This window comes from Leptonotus elevatus, chromosome 8 (genome assembly GCF_054856555.1).
Source record: "Leptonotus elevatus isolate MCC_2025b chromosome 8, RoL_Lele_1.0, whole genome shotgun sequence".
NCBI lineage: Eukaryota > Metazoa > Chordata > Actinopteri > Syngnathiformes > Syngnathidae > Leptonotus > Leptonotus elevatus.
In genome coordinates this window covers 10,399,037-10,418,100 of record NC_141246.1, presented here as the reverse complement: position 1 = coordinate 10,418,100, position 19,064 = coordinate 10,399,037, and the positions used below count along the sequence as shown (strand labels likewise).

General features: G+C 39.8%; 2 protein-coding genes and 1 pseudogene across 3 annotated transcripts; all 3 read left to right on the top strand.

Annotated features, from left to right (window-relative positions):
- The first annotated feature begins 5,753 nt into the window (after nucleotides 1-5,753).
- fdx2 (ferredoxin 2) lies at nucleotides 5,754-9,586 on the top strand. Its single transcript, XM_086082835.1, has 5 exons — nucleotides 5,754-5,940; nucleotides 6,240-6,291; nucleotides 7,177-7,283; nucleotides 8,165-8,252; nucleotides 8,356-9,586. The coding sequence occupies exons 1-5, from the start codon at nucleotides 5,763-5,765 to the stop codon at nucleotides 8,510-8,512; spliced, it is 582 nt and encodes a 193-aa protein (XP_085938961.1). The 5' UTR covers nucleotides 5,754-5,762; the 3' UTR covers nucleotides 8,513-9,586.
- Nucleotides 9,587-10,146: 560 nt separating this feature from the next.
- On the top strand, nucleotides 10,147-15,699 carry zglp1 (zinc finger GATA like protein 1; annotated as a pseudogene). The gene is made up of 5 exons (XR_015095829.1): nucleotides 10,147-10,260; nucleotides 11,334-12,333; nucleotides 12,429-12,526; nucleotides 13,810-13,903; nucleotides 14,869-15,699. The product of XR_015095829.1 is annotated as a zinc finger GATA like protein 1 (transcript).
- Nucleotides 15,700-17,152: 1,453 nt separating this feature from the next.
- Nucleotides 17,153-18,706, top strand: LOC147169698 (forkhead box protein D5-like). Its single transcript, XM_086083217.1, has one exon. It carries the CDS (start codon nucleotides 17,194-17,196, stop codon nucleotides 17,995-17,997), a length of 804 nt encoding a protein of 267 aa, XP_085939343.1. The 5' UTR covers nucleotides 17,153-17,193; the 3' UTR covers nucleotides 17,998-18,706.
- Nucleotides 18,707-19,064: the final 358 nt, after the last annotated feature.

Genomic DNA, 19,064 nt, shown 5'->3' with positions numbered 1-19,064 from the left:
TGTGTTGCCAAGATAGCTTCAGAGTGGAAAGACCTGCCAAGACGTTTGTTATCTATGGACAATTTGAAAGCCTCGGTAGGCGGTGAATATGGCAACGGATCTGTCATACATAGTAGGAAATCCAATATTTAAATATTCCCACCAAAATAAATACAACTATTAAAACCAGCTGTAATATTTAGGGACCTCCATAGTTGTTCTAAAATGTTAGCAAGACGCGAGGAGCTACACTTTTACTCTCAAACGAACATTCCTCTACGTATATAATGTTCCCACAATAAGGTAAAAATAAACATGTCTTGTGAATTTCAGTGATTAAAAAAAGGAAATAAAAAAACTATCAGCAAACTATAGCAACGAGATGCGTTAGCCTCAAGCTAGCTCATGAGGCTTCCAGCCGCAGCTACTCTCGGTTGTCCAGAGCGTCACCTCCTTGCTTGGGAATTTACATTTTGATACCAAACTGTTGTATACATTGTGGCAAAGCCATCAATATTAATAACAATACGTTTAGTCATTGTGACAGTTCGTCCTAGGAAATGATTAGTCCTATTTTCTTCTTTTTTGTCACCATCTAAACAAATCATAAGTGTCTCGAATGGCCATTTAGGTTCCATCCAGCATTTGCTTGCTATGCTAGTAATCATAGCCTTTGCTGACAATACCAAACAACATTAACCATTTCAAAAACTCGCCAAAGTAGGACTATTCAAAACCTCATTTGGACAAATACTCCTCAGCACCTTTATGTAGACACACAATAAAATGATGTCAGTTCCTTGGGCCCGCCCCGCCCGCCCTCAAACATTTGCTTAATATTGCCGTACCACTGATCAAAGTCAATTATAACCTACTCGGTGGAGGTAAGAAAACAAACTACAACAAATTACTGCAGAAGATTTATGACTTCCTGTGTGTGTCGATGTAGCACCTCTGCGACCTGCAGGCTTTAACCTCTTTGCTGCTTTTCCTCCACTAAAAAGGTCAACAGCGAGTAGTCAGCGCCGTCTGTCAAAGGCAAGACGATAGAGACGCCGGCATCAGACCGACACCGCTAAACCCCAGTCAGCCCTCGAGATAAACAAACCTCTGGCCGCTGTCGGCTGTGTCTGGTGGTGTGTGGGGAGAAAAAGGTCATTAATTAAAAACAACACTGGGAAGCAGCGGCTTGGAGGTGGGGGTGCACTCAAATGGGTGACACACAATAGCGAAAGTGTCCCACAGCTGACACATAAACGTCACAGGGGTTCGACTCACATGGCGTTTTTGTTGACGTGCTCTGCTCCCATGATGCTTTGCTTAGTCACACTGATGGTAAGTTTCTCTTTTGTCTGCCGGAGAACAAACTTTTTTTGGATTTGCTTCTGATGCGAACGAGTTGTGAACGAGTCATCTGAAGGGAAATACTCAACGTACTTAAATATTGTTTTAACTTTTAAAAACGTATTTTATTAAAATCGGGCACAAGACCAAAAGGGAATTGTCTAAATGTACAGCTGGTGTCAAAGTCTTTACAAATGCCCTTGGCCGTGTCCTTGCTGTTCCTGGCTGCTTTTCTTTAAGACTTTCCATCTGAATTCCATCAAGACCTGGACAGATTAGGCCCAAAGGACAGCTGTAAAAAATGAATGAGACGGATTAAATAGCCGCTGTCATTCAAGCAATCTGTGTGATAGATCATCACACCTGATAAAGTACTTACAGTAAAGCCGACACAGCGTTAAACAGGCAAAATAAAACACCGTAAATTATTAGTGTAAGGTTTGCATGCAAGACACTTGTAATGGCTCCTAAGGCGAAACAAATGCACACCATTTGAAAAAGTCTGCAACTTGCATTTGAGACTTTTAGAAGGTTTTAGTGTCTAATCTGAAACCATTGTGAATTTACTCCAGGACTATAAATTCAAACCATTTTTTTTTGCACCATGATCCCAGAGCAACTTGTAGGAAATCACGCAAAAAGTGAAGCACTATATTACATTCGAAACAGACTTTTTATGAACAACACCAGCATCATCACAACTGTGAAAACACAAATACTGCAGACATGCAGCTGGGAATAGTGCATATTTTTGCCATAACGTGCACAGACATGTAAATAGCTACAGTAATGCTGTGCTTGGCTATAAATAGTAAGCAAGTAACAATAATGTATTGGAACCAAATTAGCAAACCTCGAAAAAACAAACATGTGCCGCCTTTGAAATGGCAAAACCACGACATGCTCCTTCCAACATCCCGTTTGTCTCCAATAGAGATACAGTCATCTCACAGTACTACTTCATTTCTTATAATTAATCTAATCATTTTTAATAAAAAGAAAGAAAGAAAGAAATACGCCTGTATTGAAGTAATATGCTGCACATTTCGCAAATACCAGGGGATCCTGCTTTTCAACACGCGCCGACTGCAGTGACAATTTGGTGGCAGGAAGTCAATCAAAACCTTATGCGTGCCCAGCCTACACACGTGGTTGGTGTATGCAGCTTGCGGGCACGACCTCATCATTTCGAAATAATTCTAATTCATTACAATAAAACAAGGTGGTGAGAAGAAAACTGGCCGGTGCGCACGCGTCATGAATCCAACAGTGAATTTTCACACTGTGACTGAACTTGTGTGCAGGGTAAGAATATTTCAATGCATTTTTTTTTTGAGTGAATGAGGCCCAATAACGACAGCTCTGATGGGTTTGGAGTGATGGAACTAAAAAGGACGACTGGAAATTCTTCGACTTCATCCATCACTGGAAACAAACTGATACACTGTGCACACGGTGTGCTCTCAGGGGGCCGTTTAGCAGATCACTTTATCACGCCTTTTCCTTCCACACATTTTGCTTCAAGCTGCGCGTCTTTCATCATGAAGGAGACATCAGGAATCCGTACGTGGCCACGTGTGAGCTACAGCAAGATGTGAGGGGAAGTACAGTGGAACAGTCCCCAAAAATATTTGTACTGTATCTCTGTTAATCTATCGATGCCAGCTATACAGCGACACCGATAATAATGAAATGCTCCAATAGCAGACGATACAATAAATCTTTCTGTCCATTTGTTGCCATTCATCATTATCTCAGTATATAAAGTACATTGTCCCCAAACGTTGTGCCGGGTGCTATTAAAATACTTTTAAGATGATAATGACTATAATTAATTCAATGAATTAATTTATACAATGATTTAAAGGGATTGTCCCACAATGTTTTCATATTTATGAATGAAATGCAACTCACACTCACGTCCACCGAGTCGGTCTGCCTGCACCTCGATCAAATACACCAGAATCTTGTTACGCCGCCTGCGCCACTAGTTAGAGCTGGTTTTACCGAGTCCAAGATCTCATCTACTTTTTGTCACCAAATTGGAGCTTGGTGCGCCGGGACGGCCAGCGCGGTGTAGTGCGTCTATCAAATTCACAAACACGACAGACCTGAAAATGTAAATGCCCATTTTTTTTTTTTTTATGACAAGCGCATGTGCAAATGTCTATGAAAATAGAGTGAGTGTCACTCAAGCACCCTTTTCATACTCCGAATAGTAAGTAGTTTTACTTTATTTTATTTCTACTCAGTTTTGTTACCATTTTTAACATCTCATTATAATTGTATGACACTGTTACTTAAATATTGACTGTACATATTAAAGAATTTTGTCATGGTGACAGTCGGAGCCTGAAACTAATTAAATTCATGTTACAAAGTTGTTTTGAAGTCAACTCTGTTTGACTTTGGAGGTTCCACTATAAATTTGCAGAGGGCAGCCAGGAGCCACATTAGCGTGTTTTGGACCTCCACCCACCACACCCCTAAACATGGACACATGCATGCACCTGCAGGACAGGACGTTCAGTGAGAAACAGGTGTTTTCCATTCCTAGAAAGGTAAACAATCCCAGGACACTCATCATGTGCAGGTGTACATAAAGTGTGGCGATTTATATTCCTGTGTGTTCTGCTTGCTATTAAATATAAAAGTCAACACGCTGGGGCCCAATAAACACCGTCTAGCGCTCCACAAGGGAGGAAGCGCTGCACCGAGAAGGGAGGTAAGTATACGTCTCAAAACCAACTTTAAGACAGGCACTTTTTCGCAATGTGCAAGTCTTTATATATGTTTAAAAAAAGAATGATAAGAAAGAAAAAAAGAAAAAATATAGTGTGATTCCAGCAGGACAGCACTATACAGTCACACAGAGGTATAAATCACATGTGGAAATGTCAACATCATGCTCCTACAAGTTTTACTGCTCTCAAAAGGCAAATAATAGCGTCTCACTTTCTTCTTTATGGAGGATATCTTTTTTTTTTTGCTTCATTTCTAGGTAACGTCAACTCAACAAAATATGAAACCGCACCATTCATCTAGATATCTCTTGTCTACATTCATACAAAACTATAAGATCTATAGCCAGCCTGCATCAGATGCCTTGTTTAGTTAGGTTTGTCTCCCTCTGGAGCAGGTGGTAAAGCAAAGTACGTTATGATGACTGTTGTTATAATGGGAATATTTAGTTTCATTATTAATTTGAACCATGTGGAGGCTCGCTGCTTCTGCTTTTCTTTTTCTTTTTTAACAAAAGAGTGGACAACTGCAGCTTGCAGCTTGAAATGATTATATAGCAACAGAAATGCGCCCGCGTTAAAATCAAGCCTTTTGAGTGAAGATTCAAATGGACCCATTTTATTGAATTAGTCTGATAATAACATCATGCTAGTAAATTATGATTGTTGAAACAAGCTGATCTGAATTTGCAATAATATATGGAAATTAGATTACAATTTTGTTTTTTCATGTAGTAGAATAGAAAAATAAAGTGACACCATAAATAAAGATCTTTCTGATATTTGAATTTTTCAGTCAGCAGCCACAAAACTGGAAGTTGCATATTCCAATGAGACTCAATTAAAAACTGCACACACATTGAGAGTACTATGAAAATGCTGAATATTAGGGAAAAAAAGGGACTTTTTTGTGATGTGTTGAATGAGTTGAACATTTTGCCGCTGGAATGGACTGCATCTTTCTTTGTTTTTCTGTTTCATCTCTTCATGTATTCTATGTCATTTTTAAACAAGCTAAAGTGCACAACCATACAGTAGCTTACTTGGTTGAAATGTAATATTTTAATAACCAAAAATACAGCATGCCGTCCTTGCCTCAAAAATGATTTGTTCCACCAAATTCCTCCGTAAGTTTTAAACCAGTGTATGTGGAACATTTCTGAAACTGCTACCACCAACACACTATTATCATTACCATTCCTCATTATTGCTGCACTTAAACGTAGGTAATTGTTTATGTTGCTGGATGGGACAGAGATGATCGTTCTCTAGCTATGAACTAAACTTCAGATGGTCACAGAGACAGTGAGAGAGCGAGGGAAGGATGTAATATACCATATTCTTATTTAAAGTATTGTCAGAAGTCCATTTCTGTTCATGTGTTTTACATGCTGTGCATTGCAATTCATTTATCAATTTTTGTTGTTATTTTTGCTATATAATATTCTCACTTTAGGATACTGATTTACACCAGAATAAATGCATACTGTTAAATTATATGTAGAGGTGCTGCTGTATCAAAATGAGTTGTCTTCAAAATGTTTGTTTTGTTCAACATTCATTAAATAAACTTTACCATATTTGATGGTTTAGTCACAGACTAACTGTAAAGTCGCAGCGGCCTCTGTCGACGGAACAGAATGCTGACAGGGCTCTTTTCCTATTGGACGACGTGGAGCACGTGATCAAAACACAATCATGGCTGCCGCCGCCGCAGTCCGCTCGAGCATGGGGCTGACTTTCAGACTTTCGCGAGTTTTACCGGACTGTAGCACATGTCCTAAGACCAGGTTAACGTCGTGCACGGCTCATTTACAGAGGAAGGGCTCTGTGGACACGTTTCGTACCATTAATCGATACATGCAGACGAGTGTAGGTGAGTGCTTCGCCCTGCTTGTTACCGTAGGTTTGTAATTTTTAACGTCTCTCGCTTTATTGCGACGAAAGTATGATGAGGATTTAACGTATTTTTCTAACAGATGCTCACAGGCTAATATTCACGCATTTTGCATATGTCAGCACTTAGTCAAGCATACGCCGAGTAATGCTTGTGTAACCTCACTCGCATGGCATTGTGAAACCTTGCCTTATGCAACAAGTAAACTATTCTCATGACGGATTTTCTGTGTTCACCTGTGAGAGCAGAAGTACTTACTGGCCCTGTGTTTCTTGTAGGTTCGTTCCACAGTGAGGAAAGCAGCGCAGATGAAGAGAACCAGGCCAATGTGTAAGTCTGCAAAACATGTAGCAGTGTTATTATAATCAACAAAAACAAACGAAATAACTCAAACTGAAAAACACAGTTAATGAAATGATGTAAAAAATTCCTGCTTTAAAAAAAACGATAACTGAAACTACATTTAATGTTTTTAAAAAGCATCCAGTCTCAACACTAAATCAACCTTTTTTTCTTTCTTTTTTGCTGATAAACTGTATTATTGGGTGTCTACTAATGTCCTGATTATTATTTTAGTGCATGTTTGTTGAAAGCTATTTGGGACAAAAACCATCAGTGTGGCGCCATCTTCAGGTTAAACGCTGAGATAAACACAATTTGGCTGAAACTGACATAGCAGAGCCACCCACGTACACACACACACACACCTTCTTAGCGAGTTGGAATAGTAATGTTTGCTAACATCTCATGTAGATTTGTACAGGTGAGGCAAAGTGACCTCAGCAAAATATCTGCAGCTTGAAAGTACATACAGTACCTCCAGTCATAAGTATCCAACACGTCGCTAAATCGCTGCTTTTTCGATGTATAATAAAAATTTTGATACACGTCTTTGGCAATGTTCAACTCAATTTTATTTATAGAGCGCTTTAAGAACAACTGCAGCTGATACCAAGTACTGCACATCAGACAAAATCATCAACCACAATCAGCATGATCGTGACTGCATTCCACCAGGCTCTTATGAAAATGGTCCGACAAATGTTTCGAGGTTGCAATTGGCGCCCGATTAACTTGTTTATGCAGAGACGTAAGAATATGTCATCACAGGAAGGCGCGCTCAGTGACTGCAGTATGTCCTGATTTTCTTTTGATTGTTTTATATTTGTGACCAAGAAGTACTGATTTCCTTAAGATGTGTTTATTGCCTTTCAGGGTCAATGTGGTGTATATAGACCGGTCGGGCCAGAGGATCCCAGTTAGAGCCAAAGTGGGAGACAATATTTTGTACTTGGCTCACAAAAATGGAATTGGGCTAGAAGGTGGGTGTTTCTACTGTTTAAGGACCCATCCACACAAAACCCCGTTTCAATGTATCCGCACAAGGCGGCGCCGTTTCGGAGCATGAAACCGATCACTTTTGTAACCGGGCTCCAGAGTGGAAAGATTTCAAAACACGCCCCATAATGTGGACACCATATGCGTTGATGACGTAGTGGTCGCAGCTCGATGACGACGCGTTGTCGTAGTTTGATGACGTATTCTCCAATTCTGCAAGCGAACCGCCGGTCACCAACAATGGCAGTTATAGTCTGAAAATAAATATTAGAACTAAATTCGCAGCATTATTGTGGTTTACGTCGTGATGACCCCCGGCCGCAAAACACAAAACATTACGTCGCCTTATGTAAAAAACAAACACGACTGATTGTCACCAAAATATATGGGTACATGTGCAGACACGTGATAATCATAGTCCGGAAATATTAGAACGGAACTCGCAACATTTTTGATAATATATTATATGAAAGCGTTCATTTTTTAAAAATTATTATTATTATTATTATTATTGAATGTGCGACAAATTATTGCAAGCTTCGTTCTAATATATTAAGACTATGATTAACATATGTCTGCACATGTACTCATAAATTTGGGGGACAATCGGTCACGGTTTTCATTCATAATGCTACCGAGGACTGGTTGCGCATAATTGGCTGTGTCGCACTCCGCTCCAGTCAGAAATGACTCTCGTAACAGTTTGGGAATGGTTGGGAACTAATGGTGTCCATGTACAAGTGAAATGAGGCAAAAAAAATAAAAATGTGTATTGCTCTTTTGAGCAAGTGTAACGAGACAGTGGCTGGTGAAGTTACGCTCAAGCACACGATGTTAACGGTCATTTTGTATTTTTCTCATTCAGGGGCTTGTGAGGCATCATTGGCCTGTTCAACGTGTCACGTGTATGTTAGCGGCGACCATTTAGACAAACTGCCAGAACCACTTGAGAGGTAGGTGTGCCCTTTTAATTGTATTTTTGTAATATCTCATTCAAGACTGGCAACCTTTTGAGATGGAGTGAAAAGTATATCCGGTACTATGCTCAAATTTTAGGGAGGATGACATGCTGGACATGGCGCCCATGCTCCAGGAGAACTCCCGACTTGGGTGCCAGATTGTTCTCACCCCAGAGCTGGAGGGCATGGAGGTGACTTTGCCCAAAGTCACGAGGAACTTCTACGTGGACGGACATGTTCCCAAACCTCATTGAGAAGGCGCACTGCAGATGAAGGTGGGATTGATAGGGGCCGGCCCGGCAAACGAGAAGCCATGCTAGGAAGGGAGCGAGCGGGTTTTCCTTTGACAAAATCTACGGCTTGGGAAAACCGTAGCAACCACCCAGAGGATCTTAACTGATCAATTAACAGTTTACTGTGGTGGGCCTGCAGTTTTTCGCAGAATTCAATGAAATCAATGGTTACTTGGCAAAAGGAACATATAACATCTTTTTATGTATGCGGAATGCCTTCGGGCCAGCATTGAGAGCGAGCAATTTCACAAAAGTGTTCTTTTGTTAATAATGCAACAATCTATACATTCAAGTTTGGAGACCTTAGTTCACCTTTACAAAAGAGTATTAGGGCCACACTGAGAAAAAAAATTAAAGAGCAGTGAGAATAAAGTAATAATTTAATGGAAATAATACCATATTTTTTGATGAATGAAGCCGTTAGGCTTATATTAATCATGAAATATGTAAACTATTTCACTGGTTGCCAAATGTAAACAGTGTAAGAGTGTACGGTTTTCTCAACACATGACTATTCTAGTAAAACCATTTTTAAGAGATTTGCAAATTTTTTCGTAATACATTTTTTTCCCAGTGTACCTGCTAATACTCTACTACAACTATACATCGCTGAATGGAGCGTGCCTGGTTACAACTCTTATACGCACATTGTGATTGTAAAATGCTCTTGCCATTTCACTTAGACAATCTTGATTATGAATTTTCACTCAAACGTTATCATGCATTTCTTTGGTATTTGTGTGGGAATATGACTGCACTTCAGTCAAAGTCCCTCTCTAAAATCCCGATAAACATTTCAACTGTCCTGTAGAAACGGGCTTACCTTGAGAAAGAGTGTTCTGACCAGCTGACACCGATGTGCTGTGTTCTGAAACGAAATTGCGACATGCTGCCAATGAAGGAGTTTGCCAGGTTGAACTGTGTTTATTTGTCAAGTCTACTGTACTTGTCCAACTTACGCACACATTTAAGTCACTAATGTATGGCATATATCAAATGTTTAAAATTGTGCAATAAAGTACTATTTTAAAGCTGTATGGGATTTGTTTTTTCTCTCTCTTAAGAGCCTAAAGGTCCAGGCTAAATTGCTCTGAATATGAAAACAACAGTCAGTTAGTGGCGGTAGTAGTAGTAGTAATATTACCTGTAGTCAAAGACACAATATTGTTATATTAATGGGAGCCTCAAGAAAGGGTCAAGCTGGGGTGAAGCATTGAGTCCTCTCTGGGGAAAATGCAGTATAGTAAATTTAATTTGCTTACCGACAGCTGTAATAGCATTTCAAGCCTTCCTGCGCGAAACACAGCTTCTCAAAACATGTAACCCACAAACACTCTGAAGTATATTTAAAAAATAATAAGACGTGCTTTTCTAATTTGCTTCGCATAAAAAAAAATAAAAAATGATGGCCCTTTGAGGACCTGATATAAAATGACCCTGATATGGTTCCCCAATCCAAAGTTAAAGGGACATTTCTAGCGTGTGGTAATACTCCCACATACAAAAAGTAATAAATAAAAAAAATGAATACGTTTTTACGTGTTTTGAGTTGCGATCGAATCATTTTGTGAAAGATCGGCGTTAATTAGCCATCAGGTGTTCGCATCTTCGGATGTAATCACGCTAAGCAGCGGCCAGCTGTGTCACACAGACTTGCTCCCCGGTGACAGCCAAAACTCGCCAATTCCTCTATAACGACAATCCATAAGGTAAGCAACAAAGATTTTATTTGCCACAAAATTGTTTTTGAATTTCTTAACAAACTGTCGAGAAGGTCTTACCTCATGGCGGGCCAAAAATGGCGAAAATATTACTGTACAACTGCGAGCTCAAAGTGAGGTAAACGTTTCTAATGACATATGGAATTTGCGATCAGTGTACAACAAATACAATTTAACAAGTTAATATGTACATTAATGTACATGCATAATTCCAACAACTCGTACATTACCCGCTATATAAAGTCAATGTTTTGAAGCCGATGAAGAAAGATGCCGTAAAAACACGCCCAACCTCACGTATCGTAAAACGTACTGTCAGTTTTCCATAAATGTTATGAGGGTTTTAATAGTTTTGGTGGGGAACATGTCATCCCATTCGAAAGATCAAGAAGGCCATCGATTTTATTAGCGACATATCGTTCATATGGAACAAGTTTTAAAGGTCACCTGCGCGACAACTCCACGCTGTTTACAACAGATTGTGAAAAATTATTACCTTTTTTAAATCATGGAAAAAGTTCAATACACTCAACTTGGAATAGGCCTACGTAACACTGCAATGATTTACTCTTATTTAACTGCTACTAAAATGCACATATCCTATCAACATGTGCATTAATTAATACTAAAGGCACTACGGTATAAGTATCCAATGCAAAAGCAGCATTCATGATACAGCTCTTATTGGGGGGGGGGGGGGGGGTCAATACATAATTAAAATACCCAAATTAATGACAAAGGCCATGTGTATGTAAACCTGTGACTGGCAATAATTGTAAGATAAAAGTTTTTTGTTTTTGTTAAATATGTGAATGTTTTCTCTGTGCTGTTACAAATATGTGAATATATTTTCTCTGTACTATTACATACATAATTACTTCCTTTTCAATGTTTACTTCAGCCTTTTACCTGACAGAGAGAAAAAGGAATCACATATTTGGAGGTTTATTTATGTGGACAACTTTTTGAGACAATTTGGTAGCTTTCCATACCTCACTCAGGGATACTCAAAGAGTACATTTGGGGTCCACTTATCTTTTTTGTTGTTGTTTATGATGCAGGTATGAGCACAGGTCAAAGTTCACAGGTGACCCTCTTTCAGAAACATCAGAGGGCAGCAGAACAAAATGAGTCTCAATCTGCGCTCCTCTACCTTTTCCGGGAAGTTTCCAAACTTGACGCCTCCTTGCAAAGCGGTGTCCTGGCCACCAGATCGCTGTCCAGCTGGGTTCAAGACAGTTCAGCTGAAAATGGGGCAAGGGCTCCAAACGCCATCAACCCAAATGTAATATCACTCAATAAGCACCTCATGGTGAACGGGAAAGTGGAAATTGTAGTGGAGTCCCCACCTGGAGGCCACAGCCCTTGGCTAGCGTTGAGTCTGATCAACCAGCAGTGTAAAAGGCTCATGGATCTCGGAGAAGAGGAAGCAGACTCGGGATTGCTATTTCCCACCATGTGCGATGTCCCTTCTGCGCACACATCAGGAACTGGTGCCAGTGTTGACTGCACTTTGAGACCACCGCCCGTTGCAGGGATCTCCACCTCGGTCGCGCCGGTGGTTGATGAGCAAAGAAACGGCTTTTCTTCTAAACCGAAGACTTGTGAGAAAGAGTTGACATGTCATGGCCCACCACGGATGGCGGAGAAAGACACGCCAGCATTGAGTGTTGACATGTTTGAGGGGAGTCATGACAGCTCCTCTGACACCCACGTTTCAAGAAGTTCTTCTACAGTCTTCACCCGCGACCACAATGCAAACCTGATATTGGGCTGTCATTCGCCCTCCAAACCAGATGACCACACGGTGTCACCAAAATCACACTGTGTAAATATTCCCATTGAGCACACCACACTTATCTCACATTTGAGGTCAAAGGGGGGAAATAAGCCGCCAGGCACTCAGCACTTGTGGAGAACCAGAGCTCCTAGAAAGCAACCCAATCCCAGCCGCAGCGGCAATATCCACGACCCAGACTTCCAGGGAGTGACGTTCCGGATGCACGCAGACCTGAACGCCAGCAGGGATCAGTGTCGGCTCAGCATAACATCCAAGTACAGGTGAGGACACGCCGATATACAATTGGAGGATTCGTGGTGGAATTATATTGTTATTGTCTACAATTTTTCTGGTTCATCTCTCTTTTCCATCTCAGCAAGGAGCTCTCCAGGAACTTGCGGAAACGGAGAGCGAAGACTCGAAGGTGTCGCATGACCAGCAGCTCAGATGAGGGAAGTGTACCTGCTGCCCCAGGTATCTGCACAAGTCAAGCCACCACCGTCACTTTTACTGCAGTGTGTTCCAGTAGTCCAGACACACCGCATAAAATAGTGCTTCAAACCAACATACCACTGAAAATGAATTATTTCATTCAATTAGGTTAGTGTGTATAAACAATAACTGTGCAAAGATCAAGGCATCTGATTACCTGGAAAAAAAAAGTTGAAGCCAATAAGCTATCAAAAAAATGACATACACTGGTGCAGCGCCATTTTGGCTGGGTTTGAGAAGGCAAGTGCTGTAATTTAGATTGCTATAAAAATGCTGGATGGTATCATAAAGTATTGCCATGATTTATATAGCGCTCCAACAAAATGATTATAGTTGTCATAGGTTTACTATCGGAGCATATTATTTGCGGAGCCCCTAAGGTGACATGAAACTTTGCGTTCCCTCGCAAATAAACGTTTCGTTCCCTCACAAAAACATAATTACGTTCTCTTGCAAAGATTGCGTTCCCTCGCAAAAACTTTTACGTTCCCTCGCAAAAACGTTTGCATTAAAAAAATTTGCGTTCCCTTGCAATGATGGAGGATAAAACGTATACAGCAGTTTACACGCTCCATCCTCGTCGCTTTTGGTCACACAGAAGATGACCCGGAAGTACATCAACTCGTTTGGGACAAAAAAATATTGCGACCTCTCGCAAAAACACTTTTGCATTATCTCGTAAACATTGCGAAGGAACGCAAATGTTTTTGCGAGGGAACGCAATGTTTGCGTTATCTTGCTATCTTTGCAAGGGAACGCAAATCATTATTCTTTGCCTACCATGTCACCTTAAGGGCTCCGTATTTACTTATTTAAAGCTACTGAACACAGAAAAAAATAATTTTGAGCAGCATTTTCCCGTCCTCAGATAAACAATGCGCACATGACATCACATTCGCAGACAGAGGGCGGGAAATTCGAACCCGAATCCAGTCTGAAAACTATTGGTCAGAGGCTTGCAGTAGTTCCCATTATAAACAGCTAAGGTGTTAATCTACTATTTAAAAAATGTTTCAGGCATAAATGGTCAAATAAAAAGGGTATTGCAAAGATATTTTTGGGCAAATTGTCACAAAGCGTTGCTTTAATTGAATTGAATTGTTTAACATATTTCCCTCCACTGAGAGGAGCTGCTACACAAGTTGTATTTGCAAACAAGCTTTCACCTGCCCTGCCTGAACTGTAATGCACGTTTCGGTTTTGTGATGGCATATCGTGTTACAACATAATACAATACAATACTAATGTGTGTTGACTGTCACTAGGGGTCAAAGTTTGCGCATCATGCTGCACCAGAAAGACCCCAATGTGGAGAGATGCAGAAGATGGGACCCCCCTCTGTAATGCTTGTGGCATCAGGTATTTTATTCTTATCAACATTATTCACACTGTAGCTAAACACGCAATTATTCTTTAAAAAAAAAAAGAAAATCTTTCAGTCCTTTATTTTCTAGCACTTATCTTGTACAGGGTGAGGCTTTCTTAGGACTGGTCGGCAGTCAATTACAGGCTACATAATCACAAAATATTTACATTACATGAGAATGGACAATTTAGTCAATGAACTTGTTTTTAGAAAGTGGGAGGAAGCCATGCACTCAAACATGCATTTGTGAGTAAAACATGCAAACTGCTCAATAGTCAATAGAAATGTTAAGTACAAACTCAAACTCAAATCATTAATGGAAACAATATTTATAATACAATTGGCTAAATTCAACATAATACATATCATTAAATGAAAAAAAAGTCAAATTTTATTATTCTTGTTTATGTAAAATCGTGAAAATATGCTCCTGCTGCAGAATTTATTTAAGTGTACATGACCCTATTCAAGTTTTCCATTATTGTACAAAAGAAAGGAAGTAAAAAAAACAACAACTGACGTGGTTGCACCTGTGTACTTTAATTGCCGACAAGTGTGCTGACTCCCATTTTATACAGTTTGAATGTGATTGGTTGATTCTGAATGTAGTTTATTTATTTATTTTAATAAAATTTCCCTCTCAGATTTATGAGTTGTATTATTTGAGTACTTTTTACAAATATTTTATTTATTAATAAAAAATTTAATCTCACAAAAAAATAGGATTTGAACAGGGGTGTGTAAACTTTTTATATCTACTGTGAACGCGATTGCAATTGACTGACACTTTTACTTGGCTGCCTACTCTGCTTGTAATTTTATTCATGTTCTTATTTTATATAATATATATATATATTTTTTTGCCACTTGTGTTTATGCATGCATGGCTACAAACGGCATACGTTAGTTTTTTTCCTTGATGCTTTTGTAATTTCTTTTCTCCATGGTCTCCCTCAAGGTACAAGAAGTACAGGGTCCGCTGTGTCAACTGCTGGCACATCCCGAAAAAACAAGGCAACTCTAACTCCTGCTGCCTCAAGTGTGGGAATGAAATTTTGTGAGGCTGAGCTCCATTCAGCACAAACACACCACCTAGCAGTACAAGTACTTCTTTTCCCTTCCAAACCGAGCTAAGCAAACATTTCAACGCATAGAAACAGCTCTTAAATTCAGATGAGAAATCTGCATTGGAGCGCTTGTGGTCAGCAGCACAAGTGTCCCTGTCCTTTTTTTTTTAATTTTTATTTATTTATTTATTTTTTTCACACAATTTTGTATATTATGTTAGCCTCACTATTACACAGTTGCGCTGACTGCTAATTTCATGGTGGCTCAAAAGTGCATCAGAGTAAACTGATCCTGGTGGCCCAAAAAAAAAGGTGTTAGTTGTGGCTGTTCAGTCAAAAAGATATAAATGTTTAAGCAGATGTTTGCGTTCTTTGGAGAGAAATGTGATGTTGACACTCACTGCGGGTCAATTGTAAAGTGGCAAATTTTGCGTTCATTTGCTGTATAACAGCCAAATTGTGTTCTGTATTAGAAGTGGCACATTTTGTTGTACTCACTAATTGATGTTTACTTTTTTTTTTTTTCAATGTGTACATTGGTGTGTTTATATTTTCTTGTTTGTATATTTGCGTTGATTGTGGTTTTGGGGTATTTCATTACTGGTTAATGAGGTACGCTTGGTTTACTTGGCATGCATGTTGTGAGTTTATAAAAAGGCAATTTTGTGTAAACATCAATATGTTGTTGGTCTGGATTAAATTAATAAATTATTCAATGTGAATAGCCGGTTGTCTTGCCTCATTTTGAGCACAGATCCGATATAAGTACATTAATTACAGTCATATAAGAAGACGACTGATATATTTAGTATAACCGATGGCAAACAAACTAGCGGGAGGGAAGTGGTGTGCGTTAAAAATGCCTCTCCATTCCGTGAGCCCGCATATGCAGCGAGGGTCTCTCTCCACGGTGGGTGGCCTCACATGGACGGATGCTGTGAACACTATTGTTTTATAAAACGCATGACGTCTTTCTCTAATTCCAAACAGCCAAAGAGACTTTCCTCTCATGACTTTGCCAAAACATCCACCGAGGACTAACGGCAAAGGAAATGAGCTGAACGAGCCAAGAACATAAAAAAGGTCCTGTTAAAATCAAGCTTTTAGTTTCAAAATCAAGCATCGTAATCCACACGCCTCACCTGCTGTGCTCATTTCTGACGCCAAATATAAACAACAGTTACAGCACAAATACCACCTCAAATAAACACCTCCATTTTTCCCCACTCATGAAAAAAAAATAACAGATGGTATTATCTTGTACAATGTGTAGCCTGCAGAGCAGACTTTTGCATCTGGGAAGATGAAGTTTGTGGTGGAGTTTGAAGTTCTTTTTGGCATTCCGGAGCACATGCTGTAAACTATATTACACTACACTACACTTGATCTTAGCTGACCCTACCCACCCCGTACATTTGAATTCTCCCAAAAATTATTGAATATGCGGGGATATACCACCTAGAAGCCTTTTGATCACGAAAAATTGTGTCCCCCGAAAAAAACAACACCCTAAATATATATTTAAAAAAATATTATCTGCAAATTCACGGCCATTAAATTTCATTGAATTTACCTTTCCCCCCAAAAAAATAAATCTTGAATAAGTGGGGCTATACCACAAAAAAAAATAATAATTCCACAAAAAAAAGTTGCCCCCCACAATATTTTTTAATTAAAAATATTTTTAAAGATACTGAAACAATTGCATAAATAGTGAAAATCCACAAATAGCTAAGATCACACCTATTGAATTGCATTGAATACCCCCCCCCCCCCCAAATTATTTTACATTTTTTTTACATTTTCCATGAAAAATGAGGTTGCCCCCCATGCTCCCTCCTCCCCCTCCAAAACAATACTGAAAAAAACCCACAAACACAGAAAATCCGCAAATAAAAGATGCCCATTCATTGGGGGACAATTTAAATTTTTGTTTTAAACCCTCCAACATTCTTCAAAAAAGTGTTTTCTATGACAAATTGGGGTGGTTACAAAAAAAATGTATACGCATCGTTTTTGATGCGGTTTCTGTATCTCATCATCTTAGCACCATGTGGACTCCTCAGGGACTGCTTGAATGAGGTGGTGCTGTTTAGGTTAGGAGGAGGAGGAGGAAGAAGAGGAGGAGGAGGACGTTAAAAGTCAAAAGATGCAGTCAGCTGAATCAAAGCGAGGAAGAGTTGAGCTTTGTCTTCAGCCTGCTCACACCGAGGACCATGACTTTGGACTGCAAAGCTACTGACCACGCGCACCTGGACTTCGGCGTGCGGGGCGGTTCTGAGCATAAAGACCTGGATCTCTCAGTACGTGAGCACCAGAGAGACTTAATGGTCCGACTCTGCGGCATCTCCGGTCAGACTCCAACTTCTCCGGTGAAGCCCCCTTACTCCTACATCGCCCTGATCACCATGGCGATCCTCCAGAGCCCCAAGAAGAGACTCACCCTCAGTCAGATCTGTGATTTCATCAGCCGCAACTTTGCCTACTATCAGGACAAGTTCCCCGCGTGGCACAACTCAATCCGGCACAACTTGTCTCTTAACGACTGCTTCGTCAAGATCCCACGGGAGCCCGGCGTTCCCGGGAAGGGGAACTTCTGGACTTTGGACCCCATGTCGGCAGATATGTTTGCAAATGGGAGCTTTCTTAGGCGGAGGAAACGCTTCAAGAGACAACACCAACCCTGGAGGACCGTCAAGGACTCTGTCGTGCCTGTAACTCTTCAACCTGCCCCCACCAGAATCCCGCTGATCCAACCGGAGCTGTACCGCCACCTGAGCCCCGAAAGTTTTTCAAACACCCAGGCTGGTCCCGGGAGTCCCCCTGTGCGAACTTTTATTCCTGCTCTGTCCTCGCTCCTCTCCAAGAGATTCCCGCCATGTTTGGACATCAGCAACTCCCTCCAGCCTTTGGACATGACCTTTCCCTTGACCTATGCCGTCTCTCTTCACGGGAGGACACCCAACTACATATTTACCGACTCTAAACACTCCTCTTTCTTTAGCACTGTAATTGTTTGACGCTCTGATGTAGCACTTTTGTATTTCATATCTCACATTTGACTTGTTTGAAAATTTAGGACTTGACGATCATCTATATGCCGGAAATAGTGTGGGTCCACTGTATACTCAAGATTTTTTTAAGTGATGATACAGTGGATATAAAAAGTCTACACACCCCTGTTCAAATATCAGTTTTTTGTAAAAAAACAACAAAAAAAACTGAAGATATTTTCGAAATGTTTTTATTTATTATGTAACGTGTTTGACTCAACAACTAAAGAAATCTTTGAGAAGGAGCATGAAAAAAAGTTGCATAACCGTGCACACCCTTTAGTAACGCAGGATTCAAATTCATGTTAAATGAGAATCAGCACACACCTGCCACCATTTAAAGTGCCACTGATTCATCTAAATAAAACCCAGATGTTCTAGTAGGCTTTCGCTGACATTTTTGTAGTCACATCTTGGAGTACAAGCCTGCACAGAAAGTTTCCACAGGATCAGAAGAATGTCATTGTTCACAAACCTGGCATTTCAACCAGTGGTGTGTAGACTTTTGATATCCATTGTATATTTAATATTTAATATTAATAGGTTCAGACTGTTGACTAATCTTGTTTCACACACACAAAAAAAAGCATTTTCAAAATGATCTACTTCAAAAATCAGAAATAATTGAGTGGTTTAATTGGAAAAATGCGAATATACTTCGGCATACTTACACACAAACTGCCCTTGAGTTTACTAAATAAAATGCTTTTTCAAACTATGATTTTTTTTAAATGTGTGGTTTTCTATCAATATAATAAAAGCAACTTCATTCAACTTCAAAGATTAGACATGATATTATATGCAACATTTGTGTGTGCTTACTTCTTCATTTATTTGTCTGCTTCAGTCGAATCAGGCTTTCATGTTACAATTTGAAATCTGTCTTTTAAAGCAAATGAATACCAGATTGTTTCCTCTGGATAACATGCAAGCATCTTGGCTTTCTTGTAGCTTTTCACAACAAGTTCAATCATCAGTACTCTGTATCCAATTAGACTGAAATGTAAACTGTGCCGATTGTTTAGAAACGTGTG

Coding starts and splice junctions, on each gene's coding strand:
- LOC147169698 (XM_086083217.1), top strand. CDS start 17,194: ATGACTTTGGACTGCAAAGCTACTGACCACGCGCACCTGGACTTCGGC.
- fdx2 (XM_086082835.1), top strand. CDS start 5,763: ATGGCTGCCGCCGCCGCAGTCCGCTCGAGCATGGGGCTGACTTTCAGA. Junction 7,284..8,164: donor AAATGGAATTGGGCTAGAAG/GTGGGTGTTTCT, acceptor TTTCTCATTCAG/GGGCTTGTGAGGCATCATTG. Junction 8,253..8,355: donor CTGCCAGAACCACTTGAGAG/GTAGGTGTGCCC, acceptor CTCAAATTTTAG/GGAGGATGACATGCTGGACA.